The 20,537-nt window shown below is 43.1% G+C and overlaps 1 protein-coding gene across 8 annotated transcripts in view; it reads right to left on the bottom strand.

Moving 5' to 3' along the window:
- The window catches only part of LOC111875623 (cAMP-specific 3',5'-cyclic phosphodiesterase), a 796,526-nt gene that overhangs the window by 290,477 nt on the left and 485,512 nt on the right, over nt 1-20,537 (bottom strand). For 7 of the 8 annotated variants that reach the window (XM_023872006.2, XM_023872007.2, XM_023872004.2 and 4 more), the window contains one exon: nt 18,567-18,749. In XM_023872006.2, coding sequence (XP_023727774.1) covers nt 18,567-18,749 — 183 coding nt within the window. Of the gene's footprint in view, nt 1-18,566; nt 18,750-19,488; nt 19,524-20,537 lie in introns of those variants that run through there. The other variant, XM_033755884.1, reaches the window with a different exon arrangement.

Below are 20,537 nucleotides of genomic sequence, written 5' to 3'. Positions count from 1 at the left end.
TCTACATACTTACCTACCTACCTTCCTACCCGCCTACCTACCTACCTACCTACCTACCTACCTACCTACCTATGGCTTTACAGTCCTTTTGTTGAACCTTCGCCGCTTTTTCAGTTTCTTAATCCTACACAGAGTCGGTAAGGCTCTTTGGACGGGGGATCAGCCCATAGCAAGGCCGCTATCTAAACACAGAACTGCATAAACTGAATAAACGTATACACAGACATATATGTCTTGAGTGGAATTCGAACCCACGATCCCGGTGTTCGATCGAGAAGACAGTTCATGCCTTAGAGAGCGCGGCTGCTGTGATGGGCAGAAAATGCTCATATGGACACTCAGAACGGCCACAGTTCTATTCCTGAGCAGGCACCTCATAAAACAGTACGCACAGTTGCCCTCCCGCAGTGACACTTTCCATTTCAATAAGGAGACGTGTGTGAAAGGAGATTTTATATCTGCTAGCCCCAAGCGCTAAAGAGACAGTCAGCTCCTTTTTCTAATATCTGAAAATGCAAACCGGTGCTCTACATTCAAGCATACTCGTACTATGACATCTCAGACTTACGCGCCGTTACACACAACTCATATTTAAGTGCACTGAATTCTGACGTCATACAGTCAGATGGGCGGATTCCAACGTTTCGCAGGAAGATATTGCCTCTTCTCAGCCTGTAAGACGAGGGCCCGGTACCGAGCCGCAGCCCAGCGGTTGAGAAACACTGATATACACGACCTGAAGGAGGCAATTTGTTCCTCAATCACTACCAGACTATACGGTGTCATAACGAATGCAGCTGGAATAGCAACAATACTCTAGACCCATATTCCGAATGTATTCCATTCGAATCTCGGTTGGCATACCGAATACCCTCACTACAGATTTTCCTTGTTTTACTCAGTTCCTCCAGGCAAATTCCGGGATTGTACCTCCATTAGGCCTTAATAGCATCCTTCCAGATCCCTCCCAAGTCATCATCGTCCGTTGCTATAGAGTCTACCTGCTAACAGCGTCACAAAGTTAACTCAAAGAACACAATATGAAGTCCCGGTTCTTGTAACAGAGTCTCAAGGGATTAAACCGTTTCGAAGCTTCGGAGCCAGTGGTCAGCGCCCCTGATTCATATTTGGGAAATACCAAGTCCGGAACTATACAGCCATCCTGACCAAGCTTTTTCTGATTTTTCTGATAGTCACTAACATGTGCCCGGTTGTCACGCATGACTAAATAGGGCGGTTGGATTGAATATTGGATTTACTGGATCCTCGCTCCAGCAGTCCCACTTCTGACACTATTTGCCACTTGTGAACCATGCAATTATCTCAAAATATGTTATATTCGATCTCTTCCCGGCTGAGACTATGAAGATGTGACATCGTGCAGTCTGGTGGAAGTTTTTCGGCGTTTCATAGGAACGTACTACCTCTGCTTTTAGGGGCTAACAACGAGACAAGAGAGCAGAAAGCAATATGTAAGAAAATCCGAGAACGAGGAACCAGCGTGAGCAGAAGCTGACAGACTAATGTCGAGTCGAATAAACCCAACTGTATAAGAGCAGAAGAAGAAGGGAGAGGGGCGAAACGTTCCTCCGAAACGTCGGTTAACACAATATCTGAACGGTGCCACATCCCAGAAGACGGCTATCTTCAGAAAGCAATATGTTTGTTGTAGCTTTCTTGGTTTACCTTTCGACCCTACTCGTATACAGGGGCGGGCAGCACGTCCCTTCCAAAACTCGTTAAGCTTCTACCAGATTGGTCGGCGTCATATCTCTTTATCTTAAAACAGTTCACAACAGGTTTTACTGCATCCTCTTCTATTAATTATTCGTAATCACCCTATAACTTATGCAGTTGAAGAAGCTCAGTTAAATAACAGAAGAAATAAGGATTCGGTCAGTTCGAAGAAGATGAGTAACATTAATTTAATTTCGCCTCGACTATCGGCAACTTCTCCTACACCTGCGTGTAGCGATTAGTATAACCTACAGAAGGATGTGTCTTCTATTCTAAGCGCGAAAATACGATGGGCTGGCCTCCTCACATTAAAATGTAATGGTAAAATTGCCTGCACTTAATTAAGCATCACTGAAGACGTATGTAGGAGTGGAGGTACAGTCCAGCGTATTCTTAAACTCGCCACAAGATTAAGGTACGTTTTTGGTTTCAGCACTGGCAGCTTCATCCCCGGAAAATGGGCCCTTATATCCTTGCTTGCTTGCAAGGTCATCAAGTCCGTAGTCTAATCACTAAACTAACTGAGCTATCAGAAAATAATGCGTTGGGTAGATTGTAAGAGAACCGATCCAGGCATAATTTTTGCTTATAGAAGACAGACAGAGCAAACGTGACGAGAGATTTGTGTATTATTTAACTACCCTGTATCAAGAGCAGACAAGAATTAACCAACTCTATGGCACCGAGTCCTTCCTATGAAGCTGTTAGTTTCTCAGCTGGCAAACAAATTCCCGCCACTCTCCCCTATCCTGAGGTAGCTGAATCCAGCTCGCACCCTTTCCATTTCTTTAAGACCAATTTTAATGTCACCGTATCATTTACGCCCAGGGCTTCCAGTGATCGCTACCCTTAGGTTCTCCTTCCAGAACTTTCTACCCACTTTGATTTCATGCGTGCTTCATGCCCTGCCCACCTAATTATTAGTGACTTGATCATCCTAATAAAATTCAGTGAGAATTATAAATTATGGGGCTCCCGGTTATGCAACTAGCCTACTGTTACTTCATCCCTCTCAGGACTAAATATTCTCCTCAACCAGTTTCAGTCTATTTTCCCCAAAATAATGCAGCGTGTAGAGCCGTTACTGGGTAGCGACCCCGAAACAACATACGCTGCTAAGCAACAGATTTTTATTAAACATGTACACTCAGTCGTTGCTGGGTGACGCCTTTGCGGACAGACACGTTCTCATGGAGGTGATTCGGGCAACAACGGAGGAATTGTGTTTTCTACGTGGTCCGTGCTGAGGAGCTATAAGCGAGGCGAGGATTAGAGCTTAGTCAGTTGATAGTCAGGCGGCGAAAAGAAGACTAGGATGTCGGTGTGAAATGACAGCGATTTAGTTGCAAGAGTGCTCAGTTGGGAGACGGTCGCCAGTCAGGAATGTCATGAGTGCGGAAGCTGAAGGATCTCCAATGTTAGAAGCCGTTACCAGGAAATGACTAGTGAAGACACTGCAGGCTGGAATAGACTTAGTCTGCGCTCTAGTAATTTGTAAAGTGTGGCACTGTAATTAAGCGTCGTCACGAGTCTTGTGTTAAAGTGGTCACTAAATCCAGTCTCTAATCTAAAACCTTGCCGAGAATCACTCTAACACGTGACACTACTATGTACTTTGGACTACGCATCATCATAGGACACATTGGAGCATAGAGGTCATGCCCCAAAAATAGAAGTTACGAACAGAAACACAACAGTTTCACAGCAATTTTAGATACACCTGAAGATGACCAATGTCTGTCGAAACATGTAGTGTGCATACACCAATGATGCAGAAGAAATTTTAACGTTTATAACTTCTACTTACTTACTTATGGAGCTGAGCCCTTCTTGAGGAGAAGCCAAATCTGCAGCTACTCAAGAATTTCCCAGCATTTTATGGAACCCGAAGGTTCATTACCGTGTTCACAAGAGCCCTCCAATGGTCCCTATCCTGAGCCAGATCAATCTAGTCCATACCACCCCATCCTATCTCTCTAAAAGTCAAAAATGTAAATAAACACGTTTAGACGTGCTAATAGTAATAATTGCCGGTCACGGTAGCCGAGAGGTCTAAGGCATGTACTGTCTTCGCTCGCTTGGAAACCGGGATCGTGGGTTCGAATCCCACTCAGGGCATGGCTGTTTAGTTTGTGTGTGTGCATTCTTCTGTGTTTGTGTACAAGTAGAGGCCTTGCGACGAGCTGATCACCCGCCAAAGGAGTCCTACCGAATGTGTAAGATCTAGAAAAACCGAAGTGAACGGTGAAATTCATGGAGGTAGGCCTAGGCCCACTGGGGCTGTAGTGCCAAGGAAAAAAATAGTAATAATTAGATGTTTATGATTTAAGTACTCCTAGGAGATGAATCCTTCTACAGAAGCCGCAGTTGCGCAGCTACTCAAGAACTTTCCAGCACTTTATGGAACCCGAACGTTCATTACCGTGTTCACAAGAATCTTCTCAAGAAGGCCTCAGCTCTATGAGTGAAAACTGACAAAGTTAGGAATACGAAGTTATGTGTATGAATACGTAAGGACACTTAAAGAATTAAGTTTGAAGGGTTCGAGATTGCTTCAGAGCACCAACATTATGCTCATTATGTATATAGTTAAGTGTTCATGGGCCCGGAAACTGTTTTTAACAACCACTGCTACCTTAATAAGAGGAAATGTAATTTAGAGTGCTACTTTACTGAGGTTTGTCCATTTTGAGCAAATTAATAAAGCATTAACTGAAAGCCTCAACGATTCCATTTATAAACTTATAATTTCTTGCAAAATATTTACTTCCCAGGAAACAAGGGAACATGATAGAAATGAAGAAGAAGTTCTGAGAAGAAGAAACCGCCTATTTTCCATTTATTACAAACTGAGTACTTGATACGACAAGGACCGTATAGAAAACACCTCGTGCAACAGTTGTTCCATTGTCGTGTATTCGTTGCTGCGGGTACTTGTTTAACGAGCCGTTGCGTAGCAGCAATAGGGAGGCACAGGAGATTTCATAAGTCTCCTTGTATTTTTTTTTCAAAATAAGTAGGATAAAAAAATACAGTAAATCGAGGCAAGAAATTACGAGGCATGCGTTCTTCATGAATATCGGCGAAGTGTACGCAGAGGAAGCGATGTGGTGAATCAGATCGAGTGTATTCGTGTAGCAACAAAGCTCTGGCTTCGAGCTGGAATTGAGGTTCTCACAACGCTTACCATTAACAGTTTCCTTTGGGATATTGCGCCGTGTAGTCCGATAGAGGTGCAAAGTCACAGGGTGAGAATTAAAGTACTCTTTTCCAGTGACGACTAAACTCAAACTACATGCTACCTTGTATTAAAACAAGATACAAGGACTTTTCATTTTAAACAAATTGTATTTATTCCACTGCACAAATAAAAAAAACAAAAAGCTGTCATGTCGTTCTAGGTCCCTTTGTCCTGTGTCTGACACTTCATGAAATACATCTCACCAGCCCGATGAGGCTTCATTTACCCCCTAGAGGGTACATGTACCCCAGGTTGAGAAGTCTGTCGTGAAACGTTACTGTCGAGAACTCTACAGGATGCTAATATAGTGTAATGTATTCATGTCCCTTTCTATGGCTTTCAGCTTGAGAAAGGAATGCCAACTTCAAAGCATTAAAAAGAAAACATAAAAACAAGAAACAACATAATGATTTCAGAAAATTATTCTGATTATGGAAGGTGGATAAAAAAAGATGTTATGATGTACTGATTATGCAGTTACATGAACTTATGGATAAGTTCGTTTCGGGAACCCCACGTAAGATCATGACATGAAATGGATTTAGTGAACGGACATGGAAGCTTACCCTTTAATAGCATTGGTACTTCATAATTAAGCTACATAGAATAACGTCTTCCTTTATTCAGTTGATTAAAACATTCTTCGATTTAAAAAGAAACAAAGGTTCGTTACCGAATTCACAACAGCTCACTGCCGACCCCTATTTGAAAGCCGTTCCCTTCCACACCATAACTATCTTAATGTTATCATATTTACATTTTCGTCTTTCAGTCTGTCTCTTCCTTTCGGGCTTTCCGACCGAAATTCTATAACCATTTATCGTCTGCCCCATGTCTGCTACACGTTCCATGTTCTCGATAATTTCATTGCCTTAACAGCACAAATTATGAAGCTCATAACTGCATATTTTCTCCCAAGGTTATACGAGTAATACTGCAGCATCCCGCTGCACATTGTGTATTCCGTCTTACATGCAACACTGCTTTATAATTCGTTCAAAAGTTACTATGAATACATAATTAGGCACTTAAAACTATTTAAAACCACATCGTACTTGTATACTACATGTTTCGGCAGTCATTGGTCATCATCAGGTGTTTAAAAACTGTTTGTTGAGAGTGTTGTGCTTGCGTTTTGTGCTTCGATTGTTAGATGTATAGACACACCACACATTCGTGTTCTCCGTCGTGTTGTTTGTTTCCTCCTGCTGCGTTGTGTGTTTAGACCAGACACTAGTGTAGTCCAGTCAAACATTCGTGTTTTTCGTCGTGTTGGGTGTTCTCTCCTGCTGCGTTGTATGTTTAGACCAGACATTCGTGTAGTCCCATCATACATTCGTGTTTTTCGTCTTGTTGTTTGTTTCCTCCTGCTGCGTTGTGTATTTAGAGAAACACTCGTGTAGTCTCGTCAAACATTAGTGTTTTTCGTCGTGTTGGATGTTCCCTCCTGCCGCGTTGTATGTTTAGACCAGACATTCGTGTAGTCCCATCATACATTCGTGTTTTTCGTCTTGTTGTTTGTTTCCTCCTGCTGCGTTGTGTTTAGACCATGAGTGTTGCATGTAAGACGGCATATCATAAATTTTTGTTAATTAACGTTTTCTCCTCTCATTTTTCACGTTTACTTTGGCCAAAATTTTCGCCTCAAATCTTTCTTCTCATACATTCTCAATCTCAGTGTCTTCCTTCATTGTGAGAGACCCTGGATCTTGAGACAATTTCATATCTTTTATTTGTCTCTTATTCTGCTGCATCGTCTGCAATTCAGTCCGCTTCTCTTGATAATAATATCGATTCTCTTCGTCACAATGCATTCATAAATTCAGAGAATATGTGTATATCCTGATAGAGGTGGGCTTATAGTAGATTTTCAGAGAAACAATATGAAGACACAACACACGTGCCCAAATGAAACACTTCAAAATTTCAAAGGCAAAAAACATTCATACTCGCAACATGCGAGGGGCTGAACTCCATGGACTTGGGTATAAAGAGAAGAAAAAGAAACACTTGCTGGAAGACGAGGAAAGTTCTGCAGAGTCAGGTGGGTCTATGCGCTCTGAAAACGAGTCGGACCATTAGATTTCAAAATAAAATATTCAGTTATTTAGATTTCTTTCTTCTTTGACAATACTCACGATATGCTGCACAGCACTCCGAACTCTGGTCTCAAATGTTTCTGTTTTCATAACCTCAACTTTTCTTATCACATTTTCGTTTCTGTGCATACTATTGAAAAAGGATGAAACGTCAGTTCAGACATTCCAGCTTGTTTAAATTCATTAAAAATATTAAAGTACCTTTATCATCAAGGTTTAGGAAACATTTCCAAATACATAAATCATTATTTATTTCAAGATTATCCAAGTGCGTTGGAAACTACAGAACACGTTCAAGTCTGCTTAAGCTTCTGAGAAAGTACTAACTAAAACGATCTGTAATTACGAAAAGTTATCATCTTCTGAGATCGGTAGTTCACGGACGTTTCGGAGGAAAGTAGTGCCTCCATCCTCAGGGTACAAGTATGAGCCAAGCAAGTAACTTGCAAGACACAGACAGCTGTGAGAAGCTCGGTTCCGCCTTCGTAACTACCTTCAGACCTGACTTTGCTACAATTCTGCAGATACAGGTCCAACACAGTCAGCCCAGCGTATCACAGGTCGCTGTTGTCCCATCCTTCGATTTGCCCACACTCACAATAGACCTGTTTGGTGAAGAGTACAAGTTGTGGATCTTGTCATTATCATCATGTAAATTTCCACAGCCGTCCGTTACTTCCTCTCTAATATTATTCCCAGAATCCTGTTTTCGTATATTCTATTCTATTCCCCCGCCGATCAGAGTGGCCGCGCGGTCTAAGATATGAACAGTCTTCGCTGCCTTGAACACTGGGGTTGTGGGTTCGAATCCCACTCGAGACATAGATGTCCGTCTGCATTTATTCCGTGTTTGTGTCGTTCTGTGTAGGTAGTGGCCTTGCGTCGGGCTGATCCCCCGTCCAAGGGGTCCTACCAACTGTCTACGATTAAGAAACTGAAGTGAAACGAAGCGTTTCATGGATATCCTCTGCTCAAAGTGGGATCAACAGGAAAAGTAGGTAACTGGGTGGGTGGGTAAGTAGGTAGGTGGGTAGGCAGGTAGGTGGTTGGGTAGGCAAATAGATAGATAGACGGACGGATGGACGGATAGTCAGTCAGAGAGAGAGAGAGACAGACAGAGAGATGGATATATAATTCCCAATCCCGCACTGTGAAAGACCAAGTTCGACACACGCACAAAAATGATAGTAACTATTTTGTATACAGTAGAACCCTCGCAATTCGAGCTTTCCTTACAGTATCAACCCCATCCCTCAGAGAACCGCACCCGGGACTTCCAAAAATTATAAATGTTAATTTAATTATTATACTTTCTGGCACAAAAATGAATTCTTGTGCAACGCGATATTTTGTGTTAATGTACCTGCCTCTCTGGGCGGTGAGAGACGTGAGCCGGTTACCGCTTGCACACAGCCCGGCGTGCACTCGAACATCCGCGGGTTTCGGTCATTGTTTATATATAAGCTGTACCTGTAAATCTTTTGCATAAATATTTCTACTAAACAATTGGAAATCTGTACTTGAAATCCAGTAATCCTAACAATTGGATAGTGCTAACCACCAGGACCTTAATTACTTCGGATTATCGGTGTTTCACTGTCTTTAAACTTTTACAGAGGAAAGACAAAAGATTCTGAACAGAATGGTTACAAACACTGCAGTCTATTGAACGAAAACCGTATGAATGGACTGGACCATTAAAGCAGTCCCTTAAAACTGGTGGCCACCGCACGAAATACGCCGCACTCTGCCTTGCAGCTGGATGAAAATGTCAAGTCCTACCGGCTATTTCGAGAGGGAACAGACATGTGACAAGACTCTCTCCATGGAATGAACCTTCCCACGTAAACTTTCCCCCGCGATTCTCGGAACAGAATCCTGTCAAATGCCACAGATCTCCAGATTGGCAAGAAGAAAGACTGCTTTACGGATACCGGAATTGGAAAGCGCGATACGTTATCTGCACTCAACCTCATCAACATATGATACAGTCCAAAATGTAATGTCATATAACGTTTTAATAACACCTCTCCATCTGTGTCTAGGTCTCTCAAGTTGTGTTTTCGTTTCAGGTATTTCGACTGAAATTGTGTATGAATTCCTCTTAGATTCTTCGACTCCCGTGTGAATGTTTATTTTCCCTTGGCACTACAGACTTAGTAGACCTAGGCCTACTTCCATGAACTTCTCCGTTCACTTCGGTTTTTCTACATCTTACACATTCGGTAGGACTCCTTGGGAGGGTGATCAGCTCGTCGCAAGGCCTCTACCTGTACACAAACACAGAAAAACGCACACAAACATCCATGCCCTGAGTGGGATTGGAACCCACGATCCCGGCTTCCGAGCGAGCGAAGACAGTGCATGCCTTAGACCGCTCGGCTACCGTGACCGGCTGCAAGGCATATACCTGTACATAAACATAGAAAAACGCATACACACAAAATAAACATCCATGCCCTGAGTGGGATTTGAACCCACGATCCCGGTTTCCAAGCGAGCGAAGTCAGTAGCTGCCTTAGACCGCTCAGCTACCGTCACCGGCCCCCGGTGTGAATGCGGGTTAAAATACCTCCAGGGCCTGGGGATATAACTGGACCACCCTGTTCCTGGAGGGTATAAAAACGGGGACCTGACCCTCCAGGTTGGAGGAGTCTCGAATCTGAGACTCAGGAAAAAATGACTGCTCGTGAACCTCAAGGGGTTTGGCGCCAAGGCGAACTGATTGGCCGCAAACCGCCAGGCGTAAAGTATCTCTGACTCTCTGACTAGAGTCTTCTGTTGTCCCGGATACAGTGTTCAACCTGCTCGTTACGCGAGAACATATCGCAGTCATTTCTAAGAGGTTGTGACAGTGGCGTATAACCGAGGTCTGGTATTCTGTACATCGCCTGGAATCATAAACATTTCCGAAACTGATCCAAATTTCAGAAAATTTATGTTCTTTAGAATATCGGACCATAGAAAACTCAGTAATCCGGACACACTACAGCCGATGGACTCAGCCAGAAAAAGCATTATCACCAACATTTCAATATTTCCACCCACCTGTGAAATTCTCCTGGCTCGTACAGTTATCTCCAACCCCGGTTACACGCCTACAACGATCATATCAGAGACCGTTGTTGTTCTTTCCATATATGGAGAACTGGTACAAGTACAATGGAGACCGTCAGTTATTCCAATCTTCAGTGTCGCAGACTATACAGAGGATGAATGGTAGAATGAATGATGAATTGGAAAGGATTTGGCAGGAAGTGGTCGTGGCCAATTCCTTGAATTTTCATAGAGGGACCCGGAAAGCACGAAAACCCTATCACAATAGCCGGTGCCTCGTCCGGGATTCAAACCGAGCACCTCTCTAAAACAAATCTAAAGCGATGCCGGTAAATCAGCCTCTTCAGACAGAAGACAATGGAAACAAACGAGGAAAAAACAAGAGATGTTTCATGTGATTTAAATATATCTGATATTTTTACAGTCTTACAGACGTGACTTTTGAGGAAAACTAAAACTGATTTTTCCTCGTATGAAGAGAACAGTCACTGATTTTTTTTTTTGCAGCGGCGGCGGGCAGTTGAAGCGGACACGAATTCCTCCACATCAGCGGAAGTAACAAGGCAAAACCGTTCCGCGCTCTGGGGAGAGGGTAGCAAAACGTATTTGCTTGTTTGAGGGGATGAGAGCGACCCTGGTGGAGGGGGAATAAGTATTTGCTGCAGAAAATCGATGTCCCGACGTCCTACTATTTGAGTTCCTCCCCCGGAAAAGAGAGTGACTGGGGATTTGATATCACTCTATGCAGATTTACGTAAAGTGAAACGTCACGAGTCGAATGAAAAATAATCTCAGATTTAAAGACTTCTCTAAATCATGAAGTCAAATTACTGAGACACTTTTAGGCTTGTGCATGAGAGGAAAATTATGGGTGACTAATTAAAAATAATTTTATACCTCGTTCTGACCAAAGAAAACGACAAGCCTGGGTTTAAAATATCGCAGTGATAAACGTATCACGTGTCATGTACATTTTGTGTTGGGCAAGATTCCCGTTATACAAATGAAATTTCTTAAAATAATTTTATTATTTTTTGTCACGGGTCTTTTCCTAAACGCTTAACTATTTTTTTTTCTTTGGCACTACAGCCCCAATTTGGGCCTTGGCCTACCTCCATGAAACTCTCCGTTTCACTTCGGTTTACTACATCTTAAGACATTCTGCAGGACTCCTTGGGAGGGAGATCAGCTCGTCGCAAGGCCTCTACCTGTACACAAACAGTAAAACGCGCGAACACACACAAACACTGAACATCCATGCCCTCAGTGGTATTCGAACCCACGGTCCCGGCTTCCGAGCGAGCGAAGAGATTGCATGTGTTAGACCGCTCGGCTACCTTAACCAACACCCATTTTTTTAATTCGCTTAGTGGGAGGGAGGGAGTCCAACTGGGCCCACTCGACACGGCGGCCACTCATTGGTCTATTGTAGCCTGCTCCGGGTGATCATGATGATGGTGAATTTGGTGGAATGAAGATTGGCAGGGGACAGCTAAGTACTCGGAGAAAACCCGCCCCAGCGTCACTTTGTTCACCACAAATCCCACTTGACCGAACCCGGGCCGCTGCGGTGGGAAGCCAGCGACTAACAGCTGGAGCTATGCGTGGCCTTGACCAGCATCCTTACCTAATACATGTAAATAAATGTCCTGATTAGTCTCGTGTATGCAGTTAAGCATATTCGATAAAGAGCAGGCTATGAAAAATAAGGACTCAATGCAGAGGATATTCATAAAGAAAGACTTCCTATTTACTGTGCGAAGTGCTTGTCGCGTAAAGCGGTTCACAACTGGGTAGCAAACGTTTCCCTGATGAAGTTGCTGAGACAACAGGCAAAAAACGTCTGTGCTGCTGTTTCGTCGCACTGGTAAAGCGATGGGATAAGTGTTTTCAAGGTTGGTGTACGATATGTTGAGAAATAAATATTTTTCCCAGGTTTTACGTTTTATACCCACGTGTGACCTATTTACTGACCCTCCCAAGTACGACTACGTAATGTCTAATAGTATGGAAGGAACTGGTCGTGGCCGGATCGAGACACTGTCCCAGAATTTCGCTGGGAGAGGAGAGGGAGTGAGGGAAACCCAAAATATACCTCAAGATATCCAGCGACGAGGCCGAGTATCGACCCGAAAAAAAAAAACAAACTCCGTGGTCTGTGGTCTGCAAGCGAACTATACCGACTGAGCTACCGCCGTTGTCGGCGAAGTTAGTGTCAACTTTACCGAATAGAGGGTGTCACGTGGTCAGTGCAACTGATCCCCACGGCCATTAATCTAGGTTTTCTAGACCGGAGCCGCTATTCCCTTGAAGCAGCTCCTCAGTTATCCTCACGAGGCTGAGTGGACCCCGTTCCAGAACCACTACTTCTCACAAAATTTGGTACGCCGGAAATCGAACATCTTCCAAATACTAAAGTGTTACGGCTAGGCCAACCCGCTCCGTTCTGCAGTACGAATTTATTATAACGGTGATACGAGAAATAAGGGGCACGGGGTAGCGTAGTTGGTTGAGGCAACATGCTACAAGCCGGAAGGTAGCGTGTTCAAGTCCCGATGAGGTCACTGGATTTTTTTCAACTGACCTAATCCTTCCAGCCCTACTATGGTCCTGGGGTCGACTCAGCCTCTAAGAGAAATGAGTACCAGGAATATTCTTGGCGGTGAGTGGTAATCTGCAACCCCGGGGGAATCCCCTGGTACCAACCGGATAGGAGGTTGGATGGACCCTAGATCCAGTCTGGACGACGTACGGATGAAAAAAATTCTTGTTCCTAACGGGACTCGAACTCCGACCCCTCGGTCGTCCAGCCCGTTACAGTAATGAAACTCGATAAAAAAGGGGATTGCAAGAGGATAGAGGAAAAACAAGGTCAATACTGTTGGCTGTAATGTCATTTTTAAAAGCGGTAAGGGGATATAATGGAGTACGTATATAAATAAAAAATTAAGCAAGCAAAAAATAATTATTTAGGAGAACAATAAATGGAATGGGCGGAACGCCGGGGATGAGGGCTTAAAAGAATAAATTACAAGAGGATGCGATATTTGTGAGGATAACGACGAAATATCAGGAGAAGTGAACATCCTTTTTGCGTAAGACAAAGGAATTACTATTCAGCACAGGAAACCTGTGGACGGCAGTGTTTGGCGGGTCTCGGTCCGCACTGTCACTTCAGCGTACGGTACACAGCACATTGCCTCGCCATTTCTTTGTTCCACAGTGACGTCACAATAACGTCTTTGTGACGCACTGATATTTGTGACACAACAGTACATAAATCTGTGTCGGTGAACTGGGGAAGGGGTGGTACCAATCAGACAAAAAAAAATGCAAAAATAAATCTAAACAAATCTGACACAATTTTAAAACAAATGAAGAATTTCAGACAATTTCATACATTTAAGCATGAAATTTACCAAGCGGTGCATTTCATTTTCCATCGTAAGAAAACATACTGATTTAGTTTTTGTTTTCACATTTTTGTTAACATAACATATCCTGTTGAATATAAGGTAAAAAGGTAAAGCTGCCCCTGTAACAGGCCGTGGAGGTTCATAGAGTTGTGAGACGTCGAGGCTCTCACATTTCCTATACAATCGGCTCACAGATGGCGGTGAGGTTGTCGGCTTTACGCGCACGGCCGCCCTTTACCCCCAAGAAGATTCCTGGTACTCATTAATGTTAGAGGCTGAGTCGACCCCAAGGCCATAGTGCGGCTGGAAGGATTAGGCAAATTGAAAAAAAAAATGCAATGACTTCATTGGGAATCGAACCCCCAACCTTCCGACTTGTAGCATAGTGCCTCAACCAACTACGTCACCGCGTGCCCCATCCTGTTGAATATTCAAAAGAAATATTTGTATTCATAACGTGATCTGCTGGTTATTTTGTATTTCTTTACTGAAGTTCTCGTTAGCAGACTGCATACTTTAGCGACGTTCTCGTTAGCAGTCTGCATACTTTAGTGACGTTCTCGTTAGCAGTCTGCATACTTTAGTGACGTTCTCGTTAGCAGTCTGCATACTTTAGTGACGTTCTCGTTAGCAGTCTGCATACTTTAGTGACGTTCTCGTTAGCAGTCTGCATACTTTAGCGACGTTCTCGTTAGCAGTCTGCATACTTTAGTGACGTTCTCGTTAGCAGTCTGCATACTATCGAAACAACTGTATAGATTTCGAAAGTGCCCGGTTGGCACACCTGCCAACAGTGACCCAGAATTTTCGCGGTTTTCAGAGTCCCCTAAAAAACGGAATAATGTCCTGATTATGCTACGTTCACGTCTTTCCAAATCTTTTACAATATATTATTCACCAATCACCGCACAAGCCGACGTTATATATTCTAAAATATGGAAAGCCTCACAAAACAGACAAGGAAACTGAGTAGATACAAAAAGGTTCTGACAATGGTGTATAACACTCAGAATTACTGGGATTTCGGACTTCGTCCATCGTCCGGTATTCTAGAAACTAGAAAACAGTGTTTCGGAAACTACATCTGTTTCAGTCGTCAGGTGAGGGTGGAGGATTAAGTTTTTTTTTTAATTCGCTTAGTGGGGGGTGGAGTCCAACTGGGTCCACTCGGCTCGGCGGCGACTGATTGGCCTATTGTAGCCTGCCCCGTGTGATTATGATGATGGAGAATTTGGTGGAATGAAGATTGGCAGGGGAAAGCGAAATACTCGGAGAAAACCCGCCCCAGCGTTGTCCACCACAAATCCCACTTGACCAGACCCGGGATCGAACCCGAGCCGCCGCGGTGGGAAGCCAGCGACTAACCGCTTGAGCTATGGCGCGGCCAAGGAGGATAAAGTTAGTTCTTTCCAACGGACCCAACAGAGCAGATGTCTCCCCCCTCACCTGAGAACGGAAACACATCCAGTTTCCGAAACGTTGCTTTTTCTGTTTTCTAGAATAGCGGAAGATGGACAAAGTCCAAAAAGAAACCAGCAGTGCCAAGGAAACTGAGATCCTCATAGCAGGGAATAGACGATATTAAACATTCATTACAAACACAACACATTGCAGTAGTTTCACGAACTCTGCATTGCCTGACAGGAACAGAGCTAGTCAGTTCCAGACTACCAAACACATTTGTCCAGCCAACTGCACTACATTCCGTATCAGGTAATCCTCAAATTTCCTTTGTACCCCACTACAAAGAGCAGTAATTTTCTTAGCTCTGGCTGTTCTACAGGCTGAAGAGGTGGAGACCACGGCGTGGAGCGGGGCAAAATCGAATTGCTCTTACAGGACAAATCAGTTGCCCCTATGCATATATTTCTATTATTTGCTAAAAGCTAGGCCCCTTCAACTGGCTAACCCCTTCACAGAGAACAGAGAAGTCATGATATAAGCAAGCGTATGAAGTTCTCAGTGCCTAACCCATTCTCCTTGTTTAGGCAGAGAACGTTCTTCTGAGTCTACCCACGAAACCTTGACACGGCGCACGAAAATTTCTTTGGCCTTGGCAAGATCTGCTGCAATTGGTAACACGAAAGGGAGCAACACCGCTGCAGATAAAAATATGCTGAAGAGTTGCAGACAAACAGCAACTGTGATAGCAGCAGCTTACGGGCGTAGGTTTCATTTTTTGGAGACATTTCGTTCGGTGAACAGGCCTTCATACTGAGAAGCTTCACGCCTTGTGCCCCTAGCCAAATACAATTAGAGGAGGCTGAGATGAGCAGTGAATGTAACACGCATGGGGAGAAGATGAATGTATATAGTATCTTGGTGGCAAAGCCAGAAGGAAAGAGACTACTAGGAAGATGTAGACGTAGGTGGAAGGATAATATTAAACTAGGATGGGATAGTATTGATTGGATTAATTTGGCTCATGATAGGGGCTAGTGGAGGGCTTCTGAGAACACGGTAATAGAACTTCGGGTTCTATAGAATGTTGGAAAATTCTTGAGTAGGTAAGCAACTGGCGGGTTCTCAAGAAGGATTTAGCTTCATGGAGTTGGTTAGTATGTTAGTTATCTGGTTTTGAACTCAGATGCCATTTCAGCTACTCAGATTAATTGATTTCTGGACATGACTGGCACAATTCTTCCAAAACCTAGCCTATTTAACATTCATGGATACTATTCTTCGTTATCAGACGCTATATGCAGTTATGACAGGGCCTCTGAAGAGAGTTACGAAATCCTGGATTTGACGGACTGTGATGGGTAGGGGTATTTTGGGTTGTGGTGGCGTGTAGTTCGAACACAGCCCGACATTTGAATTTAAATGAAATGTAACAAGCACACAAATAACCGTCACGCTCTGTGCACGTCCGCTTGTGCCATCTGTTGTACCAATGCGGTACTATGCTACAGGACATATTCCAGTTGTGCTGTAGATGCCACCTAACGACGCTACATAAAATGTTTTATTGACGTCCACCACTGCTAGCGCCGCTATTCGGCAACCGCCTAAACTATTACGAATCAGCTGGACACTGGAGGTCGTTTACGTTATTGAGCCCGGCCCCAAAACAAATTATTCATGAAGTTCTAAAATAACAAGAACGGAATACGCAATAAAAACAAGCGAGGGTTACATTAATAAATATGCTTTTGCTTATCTCTTAACGTTTATTTGCGAATCTAAGACACCTGGGGCACGTAAAAGCAGTAAAATGCTGAAAGGGACATTGAGAGATTAGTTTCGGGCTATGCCGTGTTCCGTATCACCGACACTAAAATTACTCCGGGTTCGATTCCCGGCGCTACCAGATCTTTTTCTGAGAAGTAGTGGGTTTGGAACGGGGTCTACTCAGCCTCGTGATGATAATTGACGAGCTATTTCGAGGAAATAGCGGCTCCGGTCTAGAAAACCGAAATTAACGGCCGTGGGGATTCGTTGCGCTGACCACGCGACACTCTCTATCCGCAAAATTTGGCACTAAACTTCGCCGACAAGCGGCGGTCGCTCGGTCGGTATGTTTTTTTTGTTTGTTTGTGCTATGCTTCGAAATGTTTTTTATTCGGGTTTTGTGAGCATATTTTTGTAAAAAGTATTTCTTCAGCTTCTCGCCCTTTGACCTGACACTGAAGCAGCTAATAAGGAATAGAATTTCTAAGCGGAATAAGGGATGATGTGGTGAATAATAATAATAATAATAATAATAATAATAATAATAATAATAATAATAATATGTATGTCTGTATAGAACATCGCATTTAGTCAGCATGGATCGCTTATTACGTCTCGGAGTGCAATTAGATTTGAATCGTCGTTAATTTCACAGCGAAATATAGACACACGTGTATTTATTGATATGCTTTGCTTTAAAGTAGTCAGTATTTCTGCGCCTATGAAACCGACATGAAAAAATCAATAACAGCTCACATATAACTGCAATTGCTTTGTGAATTCACTATTTGTGTTTAATGTCTGAAGTGGCTCTATCACTTTCAAGCATGATGGTCATAGGGATAAGAGAAACTGTGGTATTCTCGAGAATTTTAAAATATTAATTAATTATTGGCTGACGATCACAAAGTTGCGCGGCGGTAACAATCGCTTTAGGAATCGAATCTCTGTCCAGTCGTGGAAAATGAACAAATGTTTTCTGTGTACACGTGTCACCTTAACTGAGAGGTTAGCGTGTAAATTTCTATCAAAATGAGGTATAATCGTTGGATACGTTTCATGAAGTAGACTTTATCAAAGCAGTATTTTGGGACACATCTCCGTGTGTGGATACTAAGTCACAAAGCTATTCGTAATAGAGTTACTTTAATTATATCTATTTTGTCAGTAAAATTCGTAGGGTCTCAGATATATTTGGTTTGGTTTATCCTGGTCCGTCACAATAGCAATGTTATAAGAGTTAATCACCTCCGTCCGGTGTGTCTGATAAAAATGTATTTTCTTTCGTTCCTTTTTAATCTTTCATCCTTGACATGTTTCGGTCTGAGAGACCACCTTCAGAAGGTTATATCAATATAGGCAGAAACTACTATTACAATGTGTTTGGTATTGGTATGTGTTGATATTGACCAAACGCACTGATGGTCTCTAAGACCGAAACTTGTCAAGGATGAAAGATTAAAAAGGAAAGAAAGAAGAAACATTTTATCAGACCCACTGGACGGAGTTGATTAACCTTTTATAATAGTCTCAGATACGTATTAAAAAATCTTTGAGTTAACTCTTAGCCCACGAATGTTGGCGATCTTTGCTCTGAACTATAAATGACTGTAGAAAACCACGAAGTAGGCCTATATACTTCATTCAGACTCGTCACGCAATCTGTTTCTCAAGATGTTAGCACATGATATGAAACATTACAATGTGAGTTGAAATTACCACATTTTTCATGGGTATTAGCAACCTAGCGGCCGTTACAGTCAGTACTAAGATCAGTCGGTTCTGAAACAATACTCACTCATTGCTCTGTAGGTACGAGATTACTTCTCTGAGAATATTACTCACCTCTCGCTGGCGATTGACGAGTTTCGAGACATCGACTTTGGCGACATCTCGAAATCGGAGTCGGATCGATATAGAAATGACTCCCTTCTCTGTGGTAAGTTCTGGAGAACCAAGCCCGCCGACGGGGATGCACCGCCGTCCAGGGGGCTTCTCCCCGGACTTGTGCCATTTTCCACGTCGAAACTGTAACAAGGAAAAAATACGTTAATGCAAAGAGACAAAAGGTAAAAAGCTATCCCTCTAACAGACCGTGAAGGTCCATAGGGTTGTGAGACGTCGAGGCTCCCACGTTTTCTCTAGATGATCGGATCACAGATAGCGGTTAGGTTGTCAGCCTTACGCGCCGGCCTCCTTTACCCCCAGGAAGATGTGGTGGTGCTGCTTAATAAGCTGCGATAATTTCACCATGTATCCAGACGTACAGGAACGCACAAATCAATACTGATATGACAATGGAGTTTACGAAAATATGTATTTCCCCTTTACAATGAAACGAACAAATATAACACAGCAGTTTTCAAATTTGGATTTTTTTTATGGAAAACAAATGTACATTTAAGACGCGTAAGTATGTAATCACGAAGAAAACAATTTTCAAGTCATTTTTCGAAGCATGCAAGAAACTGAAATTTTAATTTACAACACAAATAGCAAGGTATACGTCTAGTAGAAGTTTAACATTTTCACGTAATATGAAACACAGATTATAAGTTTTCACTCAACTGACAAATGGCAGTGTACTGCAAGAGAGAATATATCTTTCACACCTCACACTTCTTCCCAGTCTGTACTGCGCAAATGCTGTAACTCACTTTCTGTAAGAATAATTTCAATTTAAAGAGCGTTATTACCGAAACGCCGAATCTGCATGTTATAAGTTACAGAACGTAATCAAGCCTCTGTACTCTTGGAAAACACATACACTTCACACTCGGTCTCCATGCGCACGCTAACCTGAACACAACAAAACAACGAACGACATTTGGTCACGCACTGTGGCCTCGTCTCAAAAGGAAGTGGTCATTACTTCCTTGAGCACAGGACCGGTGCTCTCAGAAAAGGAACTGTCAACATTCTGTGCAAATTGGATTTCACGGAACGAGGAGTAAGCTCTAAACGCATCGTGTTTGTTCAGGTAATTATATTAATCTACTCACCTTAAGGCACTTCAACTGTGTAATTTCGTTTCAACATTTATATTTCTCTATACCCCAAAAAACTACACAGGATAAATAAAATGTTGTGATATGAGGGCTGAAACCAGAATAGTGGAGTGAGAAGAGATGGCCGTTGCTAGAAAACGTGGGACTAAACACGTTTCCACGGAGCGGTAAACATGCTTCCGCGGCAACGAAAACGTGACGCCACAACAGAGGAACTGACGGGTAATTGGCAGGCAACGCGGTGTTTTCTGTTCTGTCCGTACCAAGTTTATATAGCGTGAACTACGGGGAATTGCCGTTGTAGCATAAGATACGTACGATAGGCGTGATCTGCTTTGCAAAGCCCGTACTGACACAGGACTTGTATACAGTGCACAAGGAACAATTTTCAATAACACGCTGTATGTGTGATACGTATATTTGATGAAAGTAAAACACTTTCATGAGAGACAACCCCACCTTCTCGTCAGAGAGGATGTTACATAAGGACTATGACCGCAAGGATTCTGTTAAAAAAAATCTCTGATCGTGAGTCTCAAGGGGCTTGGCGCCTAGATGAACTGTTTAGCGGTAAATTGTCAGTCGTAAAGTAAATCTGATTTTGGACCTCGCCAGGAATAAATGTGCTGGCGAAGGCCAGCAACAACTTAACCGACGGACTGAAGTCAGTCATTCGAGAATGTAAGTCGCCGTCATGGGTTAGATGCGAGACAGTCGCCAGCTAGTAATGACGCAAGCACGGAAAAAGAGGATATTGTTGGAATCCGTTACCCGGCAACGACTTATGACACAGCAGACTGGGAAGACA

Source organism: Cryptotermes secundus, unplaced genomic scaffold (genome assembly GCF_002891405.2).
Source record: "Cryptotermes secundus unplaced genomic scaffold, Csec_1.0 scaffold141, whole genome shotgun sequence".
Classification (NCBI taxonomy): domain Eukaryota; kingdom Metazoa; phylum Arthropoda; class Insecta; order Blattodea; family Kalotermitidae; genus Cryptotermes; species Cryptotermes secundus.
This window is presented reverse-complemented; position numbering and strand designations above follow the sequence as displayed.